A 23,311-nucleotide genomic window follows, 5' to 3' on the forward strand; every position below is an offset into this window, starting at 1 on the left:
AATAACAGACATTTTGTTACAAACATCCGGTTAAAAATGCTAGCAGGGGCACCATCTCCATTTGTTTTGTTTTAAATTGCACTTTCAAAAATTCCAATAGGGGGGGGGGGGGGGGGGGAGGGGTATCCATGGGATACCATTTAAGTAAAAGTTCTAGTATATTTGTACTAAATTGGTGAATGGAGTAATGATAGGGTGAACATGTCTGTCTGGCAGGGTTCATCTTACCTTGACCTGGGTTTCATAGTGTTGTCTTTTTTTCAGATACTTTAAGCAACAGTTCCAGTATATTTTGTGTAAGGAATAAATGCAAGGGGTACATGTCTGTCTGATAGTGTTCATCTGACCTTGACACAATTTTCATACCCATTAGTGGAATTAAAAATCAACTTGTTATTGTTCTATATTGGTATCAAATGTTTTGCTTTTAGTTGATCTTGAATTTTAATTTGATGTCCAAAAAATGTGATTATTCATTCATTTTTTCCCTCTACTTTTCATCCTTTTGTCACGAAAGAACAAAAATAACAACAACAATATTTCAAATTTCATTTTATCATCATTGTTTATTGTTATTAATTCTGAATGGTAAAATGACTGACACTGGCAAGTGTGAACATACAAATATAGTTATTTCTTAAATAATCATTGTATGCATTCCAGAGTTCTTGGAAAAATGAGGGTATAAATGTTTTGAGCACCAAAATTTTCAAATGAGTGATAGCATGACTATCAAGTATATGGTCCTTTTTATAAATATACTGTTCAAAAGTATTAATTATTCGAAATACTAAGGGTTTTCTTATCCCAGTCATAGATTACCTTAGCTAGCCTGCTTTTTTGAATTTGTTAATAGACATAATAGTGAAGAAGCAAATATTTTTCAAGAAAAAAAAGATTTCAACAACTCTGTCATTCTAATTGAAATCTAATAAAATGAAATGCCTTTATTTCCTCCAGAATACAATTGTACTCTTTACATAACTGTAAATACACCCTGTAAAATAACATACCATGTAATTATCTGTATAACAGTCTTTTTCATTGGCATATCAAGGAGGAAGGGATTTAGAATGGGTTTTTTTCACATAAAATTCTACAAAAGTAGACTAGAACCTTTCTTTTTGAAACCCATCAGAATCTTCTTTTGCAAATTTTTGTAATAATTTCAAACTAACATTGCAGACAACAATCAACATCACTACCAACATACAAATTAACTTGATGCTGGACTGGAATGTGCTGTAGGTATATATATAACTATAATTGGAATTTCAATGTTTTATATAAATTTTGAATAGAACTACTTTATACATGTTTATTTTGCAATTTCTATACTTAAACTTTTTGCCTGGAGATTAAATTCTTGCTTTAATAATAAGTTGGCAATTCACATTGAAATCGTTACATTCTACAAACTATTTGCCATGGGATAAATTTTGTGAGATAAGCAAAATAAACCATTAGGCAAAAATTTCCATATTTACAGTACTGGTAGTCTAAATTTACTAAATACCCTTGTAGACATGGTTCCTACTAAGAAATGCTGATACCTTAGAATCATTCATTCATTCAACCAAAATAACAATCATTGGTAATAAAACCTTATTATACAGCTTAGGATAAACAATACATAATCATATGATCAAATAAACAATACAATACAATACACAGTATTAAATGATCAAATAAATATTATCTGACAATTCATAATTTTAATTCTACAGTCATTTAAAATGAATGAATGAATGAATGAATACTTTATTTGCAAGAAGCATATATATGCTATGGCAAACGAAAATATATACAATATATGACAAACAAAAGACAGCAGTTTATTAAAAATAAACTTAATTTTACGATATGAATGCATGAAAATATGCAGTATATGTAAAATAGACAGCAATTTCATAATAACAACAAAAACAACCATCAAAAGACCATCATACAATTTTCAACAATAAATAAACGTAAGAAAATTAGATCAATTTACACAAGAACTTTTTTTCAAATAGTGTGGTATAATTTGAATATAAAATTCCTTTCGTTCATTTTTTATCATGATATTTTACAGAAATATATATATATGCGTATATAGTCCTACTCTTAAAACTATGTGTAAGGTTTTATACAAACATGTCCGTACCATACTTTTATTTGAATAAAATACAATTAAAAACAAACAATAGTCAATGCAATCTATAAATGAGGTAAAATGTCAATGTACAATTAAACTTATTAAAAACTTTTAACAAAAACAGCAATTAAATGAAATTGAGCAAATTTTCATTGATTGGAATGAGTTGTGCTTCCAAGGTCAATGTGATATAACAAATAAAACAAATGAATTGAATTACCTCTTTATATTTCATGGTATAGTACTCAATTATCTCTCCTTGAAATTCCAGACTAGCATTATTTTGCTTTGTACTGCTGTATAATTAAATTATCTCCCCTTAGAAAAGCATAATTTTGAATGGTGTCCTAATTTAATAAGGGGCATATGAACTAACAAGATGAATTAACAAATGATCAGACAGAAGGAAAGCGTCATTCCCTTTTACTTTCCAAAAATCTAGATAATCATTATTTTTTCTCAAAAAATGTAAAGTTTAGTACATTGTCATATGAACAAGAAATCACAGTTGCTTTAGATCTTTTCTGGCAGTTTTGATTCAGGTCTGAATTTTTACCAATCACAGATAACTTCACAAAGTTCTGCCACCAATAAGTCTATCCAGAATTTACAGTTTGGCTTTACATCCAATCACAGGCTTGTTGACAAATTCCTGCCACCAATCAGGTCTTTCAAAACAGTTTGGTGTGTTAATCATTGCATTATATAAGTTTTTGTAAATCTGAAATACACAAATAAATAAATTTTTATATAACACAAAAATTAGGTATACCAATAAACATCTTATGTTCATATATCAAAAAGTTTTGTTGGGAGCCTCTTCGTATCTTTTATAACGAAACCTCTAGCTCAATACTAGTCTTAAAATTTGATTGTAAACTATCCAGTGACTGCAGCCAGAGACGTGAGTTTGCAGGACAATCATGGATGATTCTATATGATATACAGGTCACTGAATTATAAAATGCACATCATACGAATAAAGTTAAGTCATGATATATTCTGAACCCTTACTCTTAGACATTCTATAAATCTAATTCTAATGCCCTACAGATTAATCATACTGTAACAAATATAACCTACTAAAGATTTATTACTCAGTACTTTCATGAGCGATAGCATTGTCAGTTTATTTTTGAGAAATGAGTTTGAATGTCCCTTTGGTATCTTTCATCTCACATTTTTGTCCAGCCTTCGACTATAGTCGAAAAAGCGAGACTAAGCGATCCTAAATTCTGTCGTCGTCGGCGGCAGCGGTGGGGGCTTCCACAAATATTCACTCTGTAGTTAAAGTTTTCTGAACATTTATTAGACTCATTAACTATCCTAGATTTTTACTAAACTTGGAAAGAAGCTTCTTACAATCATAAGATAGTATCAAGAGGAATATTTTTATTGATTTTTTCCTCATTTTGGTTGAGCCTGTGATTTACAGCAAAAGTAGGCGAGACACTGGGTTCTGTGGAACCCTTACAAATTTTTATGTATATAAGTTCCTGTCAGTTAACATTCAATGTGCTGTCATCATGCAAAAAAAAAATGTTCCATGCAAAAATCAAAATGACCATAGACAATTGACCCCAATGATACTAACCTCTCCATCAGATTGTCCTATTGGTGAATTCAATATGAAATCTGTTGGCGCTACAGCATCAGCCAGGGACACAGCATCATCTTTCATTTCTGTACACAAACGTAAAATGGCCTCCCTGATAATCTGAGGTGGATTACTTCCAGTGATGTAACCTCCTACGGAATAAAAAATTAATGAATATACAATGGCCTCCCTAATATCTCGACATGCTAAGTTTCACATTTAATGGGGATTAACCTATTAGAGATGTTGACCTGATTCTTGAAATCATCCATTCTAATGCAACATGGTTTGTTTAAGTTATGTTTGTTTTGATTGGCAACAACATAAATTTTCATGGCATCAATTCACAACTGATGCTATGTAAAATATGCATAAGCGCAGACGTCATATGATATATTTCAAATGTATGATTTAATGTTGTTTTGTCAGTTTCATAAGAATGGAGATAACAATATTGAATTTTAAGCTCCTACAACTTAATTGGTGATTTAAAGGTCGCAAATCCCAGTTTACTGGCTGGCTCCTCTAATGGTCACCTGTAAACTTAATTAGCGACCATCAAATCACCAATTTATGCCGTTTGAGCTTAACATTTAATACAGTAATCTCCTAAATACGAAAAATTTCAAAACAGGCATTTACCTGATGTTCAGTGAGGGGGGATAGGACCTTTATCGGGACTCCGGGATCGTGTGTTTTTAAGCTCGGGATTTCGGGATTAACTTCTTTGGGATCCGAAAATTCATTTTTTCAAAATTTGGGATCGGGGATTTAACTTTATTTAAATTCGGGACCTCGGGATTTCGTGTTTTTAAGCCCGGGATTTCGGGATCAGGACCCCTCCTACCCCCCCTCTTCAGTAGTTAGGCATTTACCTGATGTTCAGTAGTTGTCGTTTGTTGGTGTGGTTCATAAGTGTTTTCATTTATATTTTTTATATAGATTAGACCATTGGTTTTCCTGATGGAATGGTTTTACACTAGTCATTTTTGGGGATCTTTATATCTTGCTGTTTGATGTGGATCCAGGCTCTGTGTTGAAGGCCATACTTTGACCTATAGTTGTTTACTTTTACAAATTGTAACTTGGATGGAGTGTTGTCTCATTGTCACTCATACCTATGTTTTTATATCTATTCATAGTACTTTTAAAAATTGACTAATTAACACTTGACATGACATGCAGAAGAGATTTATTACTGTAAATTCAGATATTAATGCGAGGGTTTTATTATTGCGAAAAATGCAACTGAGTTGTAAACTCAATAATTTAAACTCGCATTTTAAAATATTTTACATGAATTTAACAGGATTGTTTTCAAAATCATAAAAATTAAAATCGCAATTAAGTCTCAAATGACAAAATCGCAATAATAAATGCACGCAATAATTTCTGAATTTACAGTACAATCTCTTGTGCTTTAAATCACCCATGATTTTTGTTGTAAGTTGGCAGATACATTTCATTGTAAATATACCATAACCTAAAGTTGTCAGACTTAGATCCCTCAGACCTACTTAATTCAATTCATCATCCAGCAAATAAATTCAATGTTATAAAGTTGTCAGATTTATTCTAGGTCCATTAACCTATTGAATTTAACATAGCATTCTGTCAATTTATCTTTGTATAAAGTTGTTAGATGTTTTCTAGGTCCATAAGACCTTATGCATTTTTTAACATGTTTATCTTGGTATAAAGTTGTCAGACCTACTGTAAATTCAGATATTATTGCATGCATTTAGAATTGGATTTTTCAAGAATGCGATTTCATAAAAAAATCTGCATACAGGTCTATGTTTCAGTTATCAGAATGCAAGTTCTTATTATTGCACCACTCATACAGCTGCAATATTTCCATTAATAAAAACCATGCAATAATTTCTGAATTAACAGTATTAAAGGAGTATGTTTGATAAGGTCCTCAAATGGCCCCTTTTTCTAGCGGAAATTTCAAATTCGGATTCATTGACCAATATCACGATAAATTATAGCTTATACATTGACTAGATAGATAGGATATAAGCCAATCTGTTGAAAATTTTACATTTCTGTGTTTCATTATGACGTCACAAGTTGTACTCATATTGATTTTTCACGAAAAAGTCAAAGAAAATGGGTAAATTTCCAAAGATTATTTGACAGGTAACATAGAGCGCATACGTCAACAACAAAGATATTTTAAAACAATGTTTGTGAAGACATTCAACATGTCTAATTTGAATATTAAGCTTGTCGACACCTGCACTCTATGTTTCCTGGTCCTTTACTTGGTTGAAATCCAGCTGATTTTGTCAATTTTTTGGGATGTTAGAATTAAACTCTGACAAAAACAGTTCTGTTTAACTTTCTCACATTTCTTTAAGGCAACTTAAAATAATTATTGTCTTGTAACCATGAACTTTATAATTGGGGCCAAATATGGCACTTACCGAACTTACTCCTTTAACTTAGCATCGAGCAAATTAAATTCTATGTTGCTACATGTATATACCTTGGTATAAAGTTGTTAGATGTTGTTCCAGTCTCCACAAACCAAACAGAGAACATATTCTAGTTAATACAGGTCGTAGTTCTGACGGGACATCTTCTCCATTCTTCCCTTCCTGTAAAACTTTATAAAATCTCTCTAAAACGGTCATCTGAAATTTTAAAACAAATATTGAAGAAATTTGTATTTAAGAAGATGCATTCTATAGCATCAATATTACTTTGAGATGAGGAATAGCAATAAGTGTTCCTTTGCATTTGTTTTTTTAAGTGTGTGTTTTGTATAACTTAATTTCCATCAAATTTTGATCCCTTCTTAAAATAAACTGTTAGAATCAAAATATGCTTGACTCTCAACATTTGTTAATGCTGCCAACACTGGAAAATGAGTCCTACCTCAATAAAAGCATTAGCTAAGAAACTTAAAATGCATGTTATGCTTCAGCAGAATGTTTAGTATATATCTATCCATTCATCAGCTATCATCAACTCGTGTGAAACAATATAACTATAGCTGTAAGATACCTCAATAAAAGCTATGGCTAGAGTTCTGCAGTAATACACCTGGCTGTCATTCCTGGCAGAGAAGCCATCCATTCCTTTGTCCAGTTGTTGTTTAAGTCTGGCGTCACTATCTACTAACAATCTTACAACTAACCATCTGTAGGCTTCCAGTGAAACTGAAAAACACATGTTATAATTTAACACCCACATCATTACTAGTTTTTAATATGTATGCAGATAAGTATAATATAACTTGTACCTTGTTTATTCTGCTTCGAGTATGTTATTGTCTCTATCAAATTCATTCACTTTCTGTCTAGATTGATTAGTAAATTGCTATGAAATAAAGAAGATGTTGTTTGATTGCCAAACTAATGACCTGATTTAACGTGGTACCTAACACTACAGGGAGATAACTCTGTAATATCAGCTAAACGTTGTATTCACATTGTGTTGTTAAGGGAATATTAAGCTTCTCATTGATCAAAACTAGTGTTTGTCAAACTTTTTTATATTTTTGTCAAAGGGTTAAAGTAAATACTTTGTCAAAATTTTAAGAAAATTAAACGAGCCAAATTAATTTTAGTTAAAGTGTTGGGTACCTGATTTAAGGTCGAATACAATAACCAGGTTGATTGTTTAATATCCAGTAGCAAATATCATAAATGCATGTACATGTGTGTGTGTGCTACCATCAAATTTAATACAGTCCTCAACACTTTGAATGTATGTGTGTGGGTATGTTATGTGTGTAACTTTCCTGCAGGTCTAACAGCCTTCCACACTTATTGCTTTGAATGTATGTGTGTGTGTGGGTATGTGTGAGCAACTTGCCTTCATTTCTGATACAGTCATCCACACTTCTCACTTGGAATGTATGTGTGTGCATGGGTATGTGTATATAACTTGGCTTCAGGTCTAATAGCTTTTCACATTTTTCAAATGGAATATATGTGTGTGTGTGCTTTTTTCCTAATCTTCAGGTTTGATACAGTCTTATAGCTGACTATACAGTATTTTTTTTCTCGTTGTTGAAGGCAGTACCTTTGCCTATGATTCCTTAAATCCACTTCATTTGAACTTTGGTAGATAGTTGTCTCATTGGCAATCATACCACATCTTATCTTAATATTTTACACTTCTCATTTGGAATGTATGTTTGAATGTGTGTTTGTGTGTGTGTTACTAACCTTCAGGTCTAATACATTCTTCTACACTTCTGACTTGGAATTTAGTTTTCAGCAAGCTATCAAGATCATTTAAAAAGTTAATACTTCCCAATGGACTTGACACCTTTTTACCTGAAAACAAATATGTTATCTTAATGGTGGATCATTATTCAACATTATGGATAAAATCTTTTTATTGAATTTCATGTCTAAAACTAGTATTTATCAATTTATATTTGGCTTTGCAGTATTTTGAGATTTTCATCTAGTCAAATGTTAGACATATCTTTCATCTAGCTATATCTATGTTAAGACGATTTATTTCATGATTTTCTAATTCTTTTATGTATTCATCTAAGAAAAGATCCATATTTGATAAGTTTGCTATGATTCATATTTTTCATACAGTGAAACCTGGCTAAACCGAAAAACATGTATAAACCAAACATGTTATTAAGCACCGTCATATCAAATTGTATGCGTTGTGAACCTGATAAAACAGAACATCAGCCAAAAACGAGCAAAATATTAAGACCCGAAGAGGTTCGGTTTTAACAGGTTTCACTGTATTACCAAATTCCATACAAGCTATTCAGGACTTTGTTCAGTTTTATATATGTTTTTATTTTTTCCTAGAAAAAGCTATTAGATTTAATGGCAGGAATGATTTGTAAAAGGTGAATAATTATCAATATAGCAACTATTTTGGATATACTGTTTCAGAAAGCTTACTGCTTGATGCAAACAGACAAAACTTTGTAAAAGATGAAAATTTCTGATGCAATTATGCCAAATACATACAGCCCCCCTGACCATTTTTACCAGGTAAGCGAAACTTACCACTCCTGACTTGTTCCAGGTTAGCTAACAGGTAGTTACTGGTCTGTTGTAATATCACATTGTTATCACCCTCGTACGTGCAGTTAGTATCATTATCATTACGTATAGCACCAAGTCGGTTTACTGAAAAATGTAATTATTAATAATAATGAAGATATGGAGTTTAGTGAGATTAAAGAGAATCATGTTTGGTTAAGTTTTAAAGTAATTGTATTTACATTTTCTAAGGGGGGCTCCAGTCATGCTTCAGTGATTCCCCTCCCCGTGGTGGATCCGCTTATGTCCTACTGTAGCACCTGCAGGCAACTCTGTTTCAGCTGTCATTTGTGTGTCCCAATCTTCAGTTTTTTATATCATTTATTTTTTCCATATCAATATTTTTCTTTTAACAGTGGTGTTGTCTATTTTTCTTTGAATTATATTAATCACAAAAATAATTATAAAAACTATCTTACCAAAAATAATATACATTTAAAACTAACTTACAACAAAAATATGTATTGAATATAACTTTGAATATAAATATTCATTAAACTAAGAAAACATCAAAATATTCATAAAAAGTCTCTTACCATAAAACTAGTTATAAAAACTATCTTACCACAAAGACAAAACTAAGAAAACATTAAAAAAAAATTCATAAAAACTCTCTTACCATAAAAATATCCTTAAAAACTCTCTTACCATAAAACGTCATAAAAATTCTCTTACCATAAAAGTAGCCATGACCTCCACATGCCTCCCGACATTCTTGAACAGCGTCTCTGGCAATCCAACTGGCAAATGGTTTACTGGCGCAAGACAAAGCATGAATTTCCTTGCCCAACTCTGCCTGTTCTTCTGAATTGTTGCCCAACATAAGGCCTATTCTCACACCCACAAAGTCCATGAAGAAAGAGTCTGACCAATGTTCTAATACATATGTAGCCGCAAGAAATGGCAAAAGTCTCCATTGCTGAAATAATATAATACATATGTAGCTGCAAGAAATGGCAAGAGTCTCCATTGCTGAAATAATATAATACATATGTAGCCGCAAGAAATGGCAAGAGTCTCCATTGCTGAAATAATATAATACATATGTAGCCGCAAGAAATGGCAACAGTCTCCATTGCTGAAATAATATAATACATATGTAGCCACAAGAAATGGCAACAGTCTCCATTGCTGAAATAATATAATACATATGTAGCCGCAAGAAATGGCAAGAGTCTCCATTGCTGAAATAATATAATACATATGTAGCCGCAAGAAATGGCAAGAGTCTCCATTGCTGAAATAATATAACACATATGTAGCAGCAAGAAATGGCAACAGTCTCCATTGCTGAAATAATATAACACATATGTAGCTGCAAGAAATGGCAAGAGTCTCCATTGCTGAAATAATATAATACATATGTAGCCGAAAGAAATGGCAAGAGTCTCCATTGCTGAAATAATATAATACATATGTAGTCGCAAGAAATGGCAAAAGTCTCCATTGCTGAAATAATATAATACATATGTAGCCGCAAGAAATGGCAAGAGTCTCCATTGCTGAAATAATATAATACATATGTAGCTGTAAGAAATGGCAAAAGTCTCCATTGCTGAAAAAATATAATACATATGTAGCCGCAAGAAATGGCAAGAGTCTCCATTGCTGAAATAATATAATACATATGTAGTCGCAAGAAATGGCAAGAGTCTCCATTGCTGAAATAATATAATACATATGTAGCGGCAAGAAATGGCAAGAGTCTCCATTGCTGAAATAATATAATACATATGTAGCCGCAAGAAATGGCAACAGTCTCCATTGCTGAAATAATATAATACATATGTTGCCGCAAGAAATGGCAAGAGTCTCCATTGCTGAAATAATATAATACATATGTAGCCGCAAAAAATTATTCTGTTTAATAATAAACAATATAACATAGCAGGTGAAATTCTCTGTTTAAAACAGGTATGGGCTTTGCTCATTTTTGATGGCTGACCTATAGTTTTTAATTTTGGTGTCATTTAGTCTCTTGTGGAGAATTGTCTTATTGGCATCATACCGCAACTTCTTTATAAATACTATGTACTGTGGATTCATTTATATTCGTTGGATACTAATTTTTGTGGATTTGGTGGGTACAGGTGAACCACAAATTCAAATGTCCAACGAATAATGAATTTTCCTTAAGCTTGTATGTATAATTTGGCAAAACCACACAATCAAATATCCAGGAACATGCAAATTTTTCTCAATCCTCGAAAATAAGTACCCATGAAAATATATGAATCCACAATATAGTATAATTTGGGCTCTTGTTTCTAGTGCTTGTTGTTTCATAAAAATTGTTTCATAATAATGTTATTATTCAAAGTTCTGCCTTACACTGAGTAGCATACTCTGTACTAAATAACTTCCTTGCCTGTATCAATCCCCCACTTCATCAACAAAACAGTATATGGTCTTATGTGGCGAGAAATGGTCTATAATGCTTTTTATAATGCTTTATTAAAGTTGTATTTCTTGTTTTGTAGATTGGTGTATATTTGTAAAATTTAATGGATTGCTGTGATTGAGCCTGTATGTTTTAAAGGATTGCTGTGATCCAGCCAGTATGTTTTAATGGATTGCTGTGATTGAGCCTGTATGTTTTAAAGGATTGCTGTAATTGAGCCTGTATGTTTTAAAGAATTGCTGTGATCCAGCCTGAATGACTGTTTGATACATAATAAGTAACGACTGAGAATAATGTCATGTTATACATTGGTTAGTAAAAAGTATGCTACCCTCACATGGAGAGCTCATTTGACTTATGCTACCCTCACATGGAGATCTCATTTGAAGTATGCTACCATCACATGGAGAGCTCATTTGAAGTACCGTATAGCGGGTTATTTTCGCGGGGTGTAAATTTTCGCTTATTTTCGCGGATAGAACAAAATCGCCAAAATAAATTCCGCCAATTTAAAAGTGTACATGCAAAGGTAATGTTGAAAATGTTGAATCCGCCAAAATAATAACCGCCAAAAATTTTCGTATACCTTATTCAATGAAAATCGCGAAATTTTACACCCGCGAAAATAACCCGCTATACGGTATGTTAAACTCACATGGCAAGCTCAATTAAAGTATGCTACCATCACATGGAAACCTAATTTGAAGTATGCTACCCTCACATGGAGAGCTCTTTTAAAGTATGCTACCCTCACATGGAAAGCGCATTTGATGTATGCTGCGCTCACATGGAGAGCTCATTTTAAGTATGCTACCCTCACATGGAGAGCTCATTTGATTTATGCTACCCTTGTTGTAAATACATCGCGAACACAACGCAGGAACGTCACTTATTTCTTATATTTTAAGGTAAAGACTTTGTGATGTGTCACTTGTATACCTGGATTTCTATACATTGATTACACATATTAGAACATGAAATGTTTTCGTACTTAATTCATGTATTCCTGACATTTTGGTGCCGTGACCAGGATTTGAATAAGCTGAAAAATTGATTAGGAAAGTCACAAGACAATAATGGAAAATTGACGATTTTAAAAACAAAGCAGTTAGCTAGAGTAGATTTTTTCAGCAACATTCGAAAGTGTGGAACAAAATAAAAAACTTTTGGAAGATTTAAATCAACAAATTATAAGTGCAATCTAAACAGAGGATATTGAAGAAGGAATTCTTAATACAGATACTTTAGATTTAGAAATTAAACTTAAACACTTGCATATATTCATGCAGAGTTTAGACAATTAGAATAATCATTAAAATCAGCAGTCTACTTCGTCATATCAAACATTAAATTATGAAGCACCACCTTTCATTCCAACTTCATGTATTGCAAATCAGGAACAGAATTTTATCTCATCATCACTGTCAATGTTCAGCAATCAAACACACCGCCTTCCGAAATTAACTTTGCCAAATTTCAATAGAAACATTCTTGAATGGCAATCTTTCTGGGACTCCACAGTACATAAAGATCCAAGTCTACCAGACATTGAGAAATTCAATTATTTAAAATCACTACTTAAAGGTGAAGCATCGCATACTATTGATGGTTTCGCATTGACAAATGCTAATTATAAGGAGGCAGTTAACATATTAAAAGAAAGATACATACAATCAAGTAAGATTATACAAGCACACATGAAAGCATTGCTAGACAATACACCCACAATTAATGATTTAGTTAGTTTACACGTCTTTTATGACGGTTAAGAGGCGTCCTTACGCAGGTTAGAAGCGTTAGGCCAATCGCAAGACAATTACGGCACATTACTAGTCTCAATAATTGTGAGCAAGCTTCCTGGAGAAGTAAGGCAACATCTAGCACAATAACATGAATCAAGTACTTGGACTCTATCAGATATATGCAAATCTATTTATAATGAGATCAATATTATCGAAGCAGGTCAGGATTAAGGTATCCAACAAAGCCATTCAACCATGCTTACATGTAAGTTTCTTATAGAAACACATGAATCTTACGAAAAAAGAATCATATACGCTAAGAAAAGTCAATTATGTAAACAGAAACCAGCATGTTCAAACAGCGAGACCATGTATATACTGTAAAAAATCAACGCACCAGCAAACTGTACACGGAGCAAAGACGTAAAGGACAAATGAATATCATGGAAGGCAGTAATCTTTACTTTAATTGTCTCGGTACTCAACTAGTCAATGACTGTAACCCTAGACATGTATGCCGTCATTTGCAAAAGAAAACATAATATGAGCATATGCTATGAATCAATGGTTGATAACAGAAGTAATTATGTCTAAAGTGGAACTTACATGAATCTGATCAAAACACAAATCATAGCGAAAATGACTAACATGAACATGAGCATTCAAGTAAATCATCACAATCCTTAAATGTTAAGATTGTGAATGGTAAAGAGAGAAAAACAAAAGAGGACACAAAAATTCTTCAAAAATTGCATAAGGCACATTCAACCTTATTAAAAACAGCAGTTGCATCTGTTTGGTCTGATCGCATAGGTATCGACGCCAGGTGATGAAGGTGCGCAACATTAGTTCATAACAGAAGATCTTACTATGAAACTAAAACTCAAAGTCTACATCTCAGAAACTATTCAACTACCATGCTTGGGAGACACTGGCAATACTATACAACACCTAGGTAAAGGTACATTACTGGTCAAGACAGAGATGAAACAAAAAATACCAATTGATTGGCTTGTCGTACTGAAAATTGTTGTTCCTTTTAAAAATCATATCTGCAAATTAGACTTGACTGAAAACAAGTACACATTTCTATACATCCTTACCTGAAGTTGATATTCAAGGACAGGCATTTCTTCCTTGCCTGGAGGTCCAAATTGTCTTCTAGCAGCAGAGTACCGTATAGCTATAGGCATACACAGCTTCAGATTACATGTACACATCCCTGTAATACCTACTCTACCACCAGACAGAGCTCCCAGCGAAGCACCAAATCTTTTGTTTGGATCCTATAATAAATAGTAACATACAACTGTAAATTCAAAATTATTCTGAAGTTTTTACTAGTGTGTTAATATATAAATGAAGCATTATGTGGTTCAAAATTGCTGTCCGAAGTGAATTTCCTTCATAAAGTATTTGCAATCTCATTTAATTAAATTTTTCAAAATTTTGCCGGAGATCAAGGATTTTCAATAATAAATGCACACATTGGTTTTCAGAACTCACATTAATTTGGTAATTTTGTTTATACCTTGGACTTTATTTTCACTGTATCATCTTTAATTTTTTAAACAAATACCAATAATCTAAATTTAAGGTGGTACAAAACATTACAGGGAGATAACTCTGTAAAAATTAGCCGAAAGTTTTATTGTTAAAGAGGGAAATATTAAGCTTCTCAATAATCAAAATTAGTGTTTGTCACACTGCTAATGAATACCAAATAAATGTTAATGAGACAGTGACCCATAAATACAAACATCATCCCTGCATGGAAGCTTTTTCACTGTATCACAAAGTATGACCTCTGAATGAATATAAACCAAGATTCTAAACAAGTTGGGATTTATTTTAACAAAAAACACCAGAAACCAAAAAATTCTGAAATTAGACAAAACATCTCCTTCTGATGTATTCATACTTGACATCTGACCAAGAGACTATAATAAATTCAGTCCAGAAGGGAAGTAATGACTTCTAACATTATCAAATTCTTATGTATTTCTTACCTTATATGGAGTTACATAAGTCCCATTTTCTAATACATCACCTGTTCTGTTCAATAAATACTCTCTGGGAATTCGGTAATTGTTAAAATGCATAAAACTGAAAGAAAAAAATTACATTGTTAATGTAACTATTTCAAATATGTGTATTGTTAGAATAAAAGATTTTACTATAGATACAAATTAGCATTTAAATGTAAACATTATAAATGAGCTGTGTAACTATACTTCAACACTGAATTACATGTATCCTCGTCAAATGGGTTTTATTGCTTTTAAGTATGCATTGCGATGTCACAATTATTATTGAAAATGCATGCATAGTACATATTCATATCAGGTAAGAAAACACATGATTTGGCCATATATAAATAAGTTAGTTTTCTCTAAATATTTTAATACTGTAGTATTAACATGTAAATCTTACCCATTATCTAAACCATTCAGTCCTAACTTTTCACCCTGGTCCCCGACAACTACTCCTGGGTAACTACGAAGTGTTTCTGGGTCTCTGACGGGTACAACAAAGGAATGGAGGCCATGACACTTGCCGTCAGGAGTATATAACTGGGCATACGTCAAAGCATGTGTAGCATTCTTACCCAAGTTACCCGACCAAATCTTTGTTGCCTCAAAATCTGGTGTGTTTAATTTAAATTCCTGAAAATAAAAGAGCACATATATATTAATTGTGGTGTCTACTTTCATCTTGATTTATTATTAAATAAATTTATAAACTTGTGAATATACTTTTATCCCAGAAGCTACTGTATAATTTGACAACAAAAGAGAAAATGTCTGAAGTTATTACACAAAAGCAATTGTTGTATGACGTCAATAGTTCAAGTGCCTCAGAATCTTGAGTCAAGGGTTGCAAATTCTGAAAAGTGATATGGTCTGTACTATAATTATCAAGTGGGTGAAATAAAAGGAAGTCAATAGGTATAATTTGTATTGCCTGATATAAATATTTTTTCAATATATTACAAAATACAATATATCATAAATAATTAAATACACAAATGAAAATACATAAACATAGATATATAACCTAATTTTTTATAAACGTAATATCAAATTCAAAATGTAAAGAAAACACTTTGCAATAGTATAAATAAACAATTAACAACAAAGGAAAAGTTTATATCCAATAAAAAGAGCGAAATAATATAGTGAGTAAATTAAATGCAAGAGTTTATACTAATGAAAATCTAGTTTGAACCAGTGTGATTACTGAGGTGTAAAATATAAATTTCACTGTTTTGCTAATTAAATAATTTAAATCTTAAATTAAACCATTTAAGTTTCTTGAGTCAATTTCACAAAAGAACTTACGATTAAGATTGATCTGAAGTATCCTGAATTGTTCATGACTTATGATCTTGAAATCTCAGTCATAAGTTTTTTTGTGAAATCGACTCCTGGTGATTATAATGTTTAACATACTAACAAACCAATGCATGCATATAAACTTAACTTAGTGCTCTGTGTAAGCTTTTTATATATTTATTACGAAGCTGTAAAATATTCTATTTCTAGATTTTGGTGAGTGAAAACCTTGACTGTTACTTAACTTCCGGGATTTTGTGCCGAATTTAAGAAATTGTAACAATCAACACATCATCATGGAGCTAGTGAAAAATAAGCTAGATACATGTAAAAGAGTGATGGCGATTTTTTTATATATATTGTCCATACTTATAGACTGGTCTCTGGTTCAATAAAGCTTTGCTTTTGCAAGATTCTTATTTATAAAGGTTTAATTAAGACAGGTTTCACTGATGTTAATTAAGTAAACAACAGTCAAGCAATCTTATTGTTCTTTTCGAAGTTTCTTTTAGTGCATGTTTGTTTTTACCTGAGTTTTTGGATCGTAAGTAGCTGTGGTCCTCATAGCCTTTGTGTTACTTCCATGACTAAGCTCTGTCAGAGAGAAACAACCAAAATACTGAAAAACAAATCAGATATATTTTATAAATATTACTAAGCATCTGTTCTTGACAAGCATACTTACAATCATTCAAGCAGAAGTTTCCTAACAAAATTCAAAAATGGCAATATCATGAAACTGTTTTCCATAGATTACTGAAACAAACTTTTTTTTAATTGAAAGCCCTAAGAGGTTCCTATCTAAAGACCACCCATGTCTTTAAAGGACACAAAAATAGTATCTTCCTGCACATCATATATAAGAATAAAGGTCAATAAATAGGTCAAAATATCAGCAAAAGCAAAATTTCCCATTGACAATGATTGAGTACCAACTTTTCTGATGTAAAATGTTTAAAATTTATTTTGCTGTCGTATTAAAAGCAAGGATGGCGACAAATACAACAATTATAGTATATAGACTTATATTTATGGAAGTAAGTAGGACTTACCTCAAATGTTTTGAATTTCTGAGCAATATCAGCATGTCTAGCTGTCCCTGAGGCTGCAATATTTCCTCCAGTGAATTCCACATTTAACTGAAACTTAGCCATCACTGACCAGTCATACATCCCAAGGGAGTCAGTGAAAATCTTGTGTTTTAATGGGTTACTGAATATTTCATCATCATTGAGTAAGTCATATTCAAATAATCTTTTCACTCGTAAAAATGTCTTTCTTCTCTGTTCCTCTAATGACTCAGTTATCATGGATTGAGAAAATATTGGGTCTTTTTCCAAAGTAGTCCATATTTTATTCTGAAAGTAAACATCAGATTTTTAGTACCTTATATTACATGTACCAGAACCTAAAATTGTGAACCTGAAGGCTTTTGTATCAAAATTTGAATTGAAAAAGGTATATTCAATGATAACAAAAATTCTACTTTTTTCAGTCAAGTATTTTTATAAATTAATTAGTCAAAGTTTAATTAGCTATTATTGGGCAGACTTCATTGATTGTAAAAAACAACAACATTTTAGCGTTTGAATGTTCTTCGATCATGTCTTTCTATTACATGTATTATCAGGATTATCATGATTATAGTTTCAGCAAAAACACAAAATACAAATGATAAATAATGGATAAAAATTAAGGAGTCAGTGGCCATATGGACTTTGTGTGCCAACAAAAATCATTGTCAATAATTCAATAAGAGGTAAATTGACCATAAATGCCATGATAACTTTTTGGTAAATGTTATTTGGCTGAACATTTTTGTTCTTTACAGTGTTTGCAAAAAAAAAGATAAAATAATCTCTACTGGGCAAGGGCAATAACTCCTATAATATGTTAACTGAGGACTTCACACACTTTTTTGTTCTGGTAACATGCAGGGTTTCCCCTGGGTCAATTATTTTTTTCGCCACCTCTTTCGCCAAAACAATATATTTTTCGCCACTTTATTATTTTTTTCGCCAAGTAACACAAATATATATTTCTTATAAAATTTTCCTTTTTTTTCCAGCACACCCCCCCTTCCCTCACCGCCCAAATAAGAATTGTTTTTTACAACAAAATGAAGCATCTTATCAATTGGAATTGATCCCTCGTGTAAGGTGTAGTCATTGCATTGAAGAGTTACTCTCATGCCAACCTTTTGGATAGATTTCATAACGACAGTTTTCTTTTCTAGACCATCGTAAATAAGTAAAACTTTATGCTTGAAACATGTGTGTAACTGAAACGACTTTAAAGTACCCACTCAAATCAATGATCTATATGAAAGTTAAATGATAAAGTTTTAAATCAGAGACCTTTCTTGCTTTGAATATTTTTCGTCATAACAACAATTTTCTTTTCTGGACTATAATTAAAAGAAGGAGAAGAAGCGTAAAAATTTTGCTTCAAACACGTGCGTTGCAAAGTTGTTAATAAATCCCTTTTGTGACATGTGACAGAAGCCATTTAACCATAATTTCATTTTGTAATATCATACAATCAACACCTTTATTAATTAGTCATTTGATGTCGATAGCTTTGAATACAATCAGCTGATTATTGATTTTCTGTCAAAATCTTAACGAGTTCAAGGTGAATTCCGAGTCTGATCGGTAAAGTCAGAGAAACCCGTAAAAAGTAGATAAACAAGATGGCTGAAAATAAATCGTTTTATATATTTCTTTCGCCAAATTCTTTCGCCAATGACGAATTTTAATCGCCACAATTATTATTTTTTCGCAAATTGCGAAAATGGCGACCGCCAGCGGAAACCCTGAACATGTATTTATAATGTAAATTGTCTCTCTTTCTAATTTTCTATAAAAGTTTTAAAGATGATAACCAAAAAATTTGAAATTGGTTAAAAGCAGGAATACCGATATTTCAAGAACAGTAATTGAATATAAGCAAAAGATTAATATCCAATGTTACTGATATATTTCCTGGTTGAATTAGATCAGATGATAATTATTACAATTTAGTTTTGTCTAAGAGCTTACATAGTTTTTCAGATAAAAGTCATAAAATGTAATTAACCATTCATATATTAATTTGAGATGATATTTTCAAAGGCTGATTAAGTATGTGCTTGTCCTAAGTCAGGAGCCTGTAATTCAGTGGTTGTCATTTGTTTATGTGTTACATATTTGTTTTTCGTTCATTTTTTTACATAAATAAGGCCGTTAGTTTTCTCGTTAGAATTGTTTTATCGGGGCTTTTTATAGCTGACTATGCAGAATGGGCTTTGCTCATTGTTGAAGGCCGTACAGTGACCTCTAGTTGTTAATGTTTGTGTCATTTTGGTCTTTTGTGGATAGTTGTGACAACTTGTTTCATTGGCAATCATACCACATCTTCTTTTTTATAAGTCAAATAATGCATTAATGCAAACAGCTAAAAATGTGAACAAAGTTAAACAATGTGTATAAGCATATATAACACATATTTTCAGTAAATAAGAAGCTGATAAGCAATGACTGTCACAACTCATCAGAGAACAGATCTTATAAAATGCTAACATAAAGTCAGAGACCACATTTTAGGAAGATCTGATATATATATAATTTGATGCAATTCCTTAGTAAAATCTGAGCAAAATTTCATACATGGCCAATATGTTTATTTATTTGGTATTGAGTGATAGTGTAACAAAAAAATTGTTCCAGCGTGACATCTGTTCCGTCAGACCAAATTTAATTGTTTATGTGGTATTTGACCTCCTAGTTGCCTGTTGATCTGTCATGGCCTGGGTGTTCTAATCATATATATTTACTTAGCTAAGGTCATGGCACAGTTTCAAAAGAGTGTTTCTTTTGTTTCTTTATTTCTTTTAATATAATTGATCAGTCACTTTGTCCTTTTCAAATTAATATGAATGTTCATTTTCAACTATAATACTTTTTTTTCCAAATGACTTTAATAATCATTTTTTATACTTCTCTTTCCTGGTTCATCAATATAATACATAATTCTTATAATGACTTTAAACTTGCTGATGACAAGTGCTCAGTATATAAGATAACTTGTTTGACCAGTGGAACATATTTCACAGACAAGGAACTTATTTCACCAGGTGAGGAAGTTAGGAACAAATCCCACAAATCCAGAACTTATTTCAACATGTTCACCAAGTAAGGAACAAATCTCACAAACCCGGAACTTATTAGTTTAGTTTACATGATTTAAACATATTTATTTATAGTAGATTGTGAAACAAGTTTTGCAACTTATATTCATCCCTTTCCACTTTGCGGGAGTGAGTGCTGCCTTGTAGCGGCATTAGCCTGCTCTTTTTCGAAATCTACAAGGATGTCTTCAACATGCAAGAGATAATGACAGACTCATGTTAAGATCTTAACACGAGTCACCATTTATTATTTATTATCCCTCTGACGGACTATCATCATTTCCTCTAAACCATACTCGCAAATACATGTAGTGTCAAGGGAGAGCCGAAAATTATTAGTTCCACTGGACTCACAAAAGCAGCTCTCTATATGCATTCATACAGTATACATGGTACATGTGTTACTATAGCATGCTTTCATCAAGCCTGAGACCATACATATTTTGTACATAAATTTATGTCAGGAAGATTAGTATTTCCCGAGGCCATTATGTACAATGATGTATAAGAAAAGGTATCAGGTACTCAGATAGTCCAAATAATTATGACGTCTGGAAAGGCTATTTTAATTTTTTTCTGGGACGCCTTCCTACGTCGTAGGAAGGCGTCCCAGAAAAAAAATAAAATAGCCTTTCCAGACGTCATAATTATTTGGACTAGTACTCAGACAGCAAGTCCAAATAATTATGCCGTATAGAAAGGCTATATTTGATGTGACACCTTCCTTGGAGAAATGATATTTTTTTATATATAAAAGCCATACAAATTGGCATAATTATTTGGGACTAGGAAATGCCAAGCACATTAGTATCATTAGCATGATTTATTGATTAGCAATAAAAAAAATAAGTAGACCTACATCAAATAGGAATATTCACCTTAAATCTTAAAATCTCCTCTCCATCCATATAAATCTTCATATTCCTCCAGTCAAATGATGACTTTTTCCTGTAGGCATCCAATGGACCTTGTTTTGCTTGTTTGAGTATTTCTAAATCATACAGATTTTGTTCCATTGCTTCCGATTCAGTCCCTGGGACTACGACTGCAGGATCCAGGGGTAAATTTGTTTGTTGGTTCGAAGTCTGCCTCAAGGATACAGATTTCCTGCTCATATTGTACAAAATATTCTGAGAACAGCCGCAGAATATAGTCGTCGTCTTGCATAAACTGTCCAAAGTTCAGATTTGGATTGTGGTTATGAAAAATCCTGAGACATTCCGTATTGAACAACAAAAAATTTGCTAAAAGAAATATCCTAATTCTGAACTCGAAACAAAACTCTGTTAAAGAACCAATCAATCAAAACTTCGACCTGTCGTTATAAAAGTGGTAGATAATTTTTTTATTTAATTTGTATCTTCTAAATATACTACATCATTTTTTTTATATAAAATTAAACAAATTATAAAAAAAAAAAATATTTTTTAATTTCAGTTAAATCAATTTGTCAACCCTATCAATAATCAAACACCAGTTTCAAATAAACCAACAAAAAAGGTAGTACTTAGTCAATGACGATGAATGTGCATAGAAAAGCACAACAGTGGTATCTATACTACAATTGTGACGCTGAATATACAGTATGAAAACTTCAAATATTTGCCAATGGAAAATGTAAGCAACAATCAAACAATCGATCTGTTAGTTCGAACAAGGATTTGTATAGTTAGACTAACTATACAAATCCTTGGTTCAAATGCTGACATATTTTACTATTATTGAACCATTGGCGGAAATTATGTTTGTGCCAATAAAAATATTTGTTTTGTATTTGTGTTAATTGGTATAATGATATTTTAAAAGCATTGGCTGTAGTTGACACACTAGCACACTTTAGGAGTATTGGCTTCAGCTTGAAGCATTGTGGATTCAGCTTGAAGCATTTGTTTCAGCTTGAAGCATTTTGGTTTCAGCTTGAAGCATTTGTTTCAGCTTGAAGCATTGGTTTAAGCTTGAAGCATTGGTTTCAGCTTGAAGCATTAGTTTCAGCTTGAAGCATTTTGGTTTAAGCCTGAAGCATTTGTTTCAGCTTGACGCATTGGTTTAAGCTTGAAGCATTGGTTTCAGCTTGAAGCATTATTTTCAGCTTGAAGCATTTTGGTTTAAGCTTGAAGCATTTGTTTCAGCTTGAAGCATTGGTTTAAACTTGAAGCATTGGTTTCAGCTTGAAGCATTTTGGTTTAAACTTGAAGCATTTGTTTCAGCTTGACATATTGGTTTAAGCTTGAAGCATTGGTTTCAGCTTGAAGTATTTGTTTCAGCTTGAAGCATTGGTTTCAGCTTGAAGCATTGGTTTCAGCTTGAAGCATTGGTTTCAGCTTGAAGCATTAGTTTCAGCTTGAAGCATTATTTTCAGCTTGAAGCATTATGGTTTCTGCTTGAAGTATTTGTTTCAGCTTGAAGCATTGGTTTCAGCTTGAAGCATTGGTTTCTGCTTGAAGCATAGTTTCAGCTTGAAGCATTGTGGTTTCAGCTTGAAGTATTGGTTTCAGCTTGAATCATTGGTTTCAGCTTGAATCATTGTGGTTTCAGCTTGAACCATTGTGGTTTCAGCCTGAAGCATTGTGGTTTACGCTTGACGCATTTGTTTCAGCTTGAAGCATTGTGGTGTCAGCTTGAAGCATTGGTTTCAGCTTGAAGCATTGGTTTCAGCTTGAAGCATTAGTTTCAGCTTGAAGCATTGTGGTTTCAACTTGAAGCATTGGTTTCAGCTTGAAGCATTGGTTTCAGCTTGAACCATTGTGGTTTCAGCTTTTAGTATTGGTTTCAGCTTGAATCAATGGGTTACAGATTGAAGCATTTGTTTCAGCTTGAAGCATTGTGGTTTCAGCTTGAAGCATTGTGATTTAAGCTTGAAGCATTTGCATATTTTGAGAGCATAATTGCATT

General features: G+C 32.3%; 1 protein-coding gene across 1 annotated transcript; it reads right to left on the bottom strand.

Moving 5' to 3' along the window:
- Positions 1–1,978: 1,978 nt before the first annotated feature.
- On the bottom strand, positions 1,979–21,648 carry LOC134681125 (peroxisomal acyl-coenzyme A oxidase 3-like). Its single transcript, XM_063540564.1, has 13 exons — positions 21,298–21,648; positions 17,304–17,609; positions 16,781–16,870; positions 15,350–15,582; positions 14,926–15,022; positions 14,020–14,202; positions 9,449–9,692; positions 8,738–8,860; positions 7,919–8,029; positions 6,750–6,904; positions 6,229–6,376; positions 3,732–3,886; positions 1,979–2,858 (listed from the first exon to the last, which is right to left on the bottom strand). The coding sequence occupies exons 1-13, from the start codon at positions 21,532–21,534 to the stop codon at positions 2,745–2,747; spliced, it is 2,196 nt and encodes a 731-aa protein (XP_063396634.1). The 5' UTR covers positions 21,535–21,648; the 3' UTR covers positions 1,979–2,744.
- Positions 21,649–23,311: the final 1,663 nt, after the last annotated feature.

The sequence above is a fragment of the Mytilus trossulus genome, chromosome 8, assembly GCF_036588685.1.
Source record: "Mytilus trossulus isolate FHL-02 chromosome 8, PNRI_Mtr1.1.1.hap1, whole genome shotgun sequence".
NCBI classification, from domain to species: Eukaryota; Metazoa; Mollusca; class Bivalvia; order Mytilida; family Mytilidae; genus Mytilus; species Mytilus trossulus.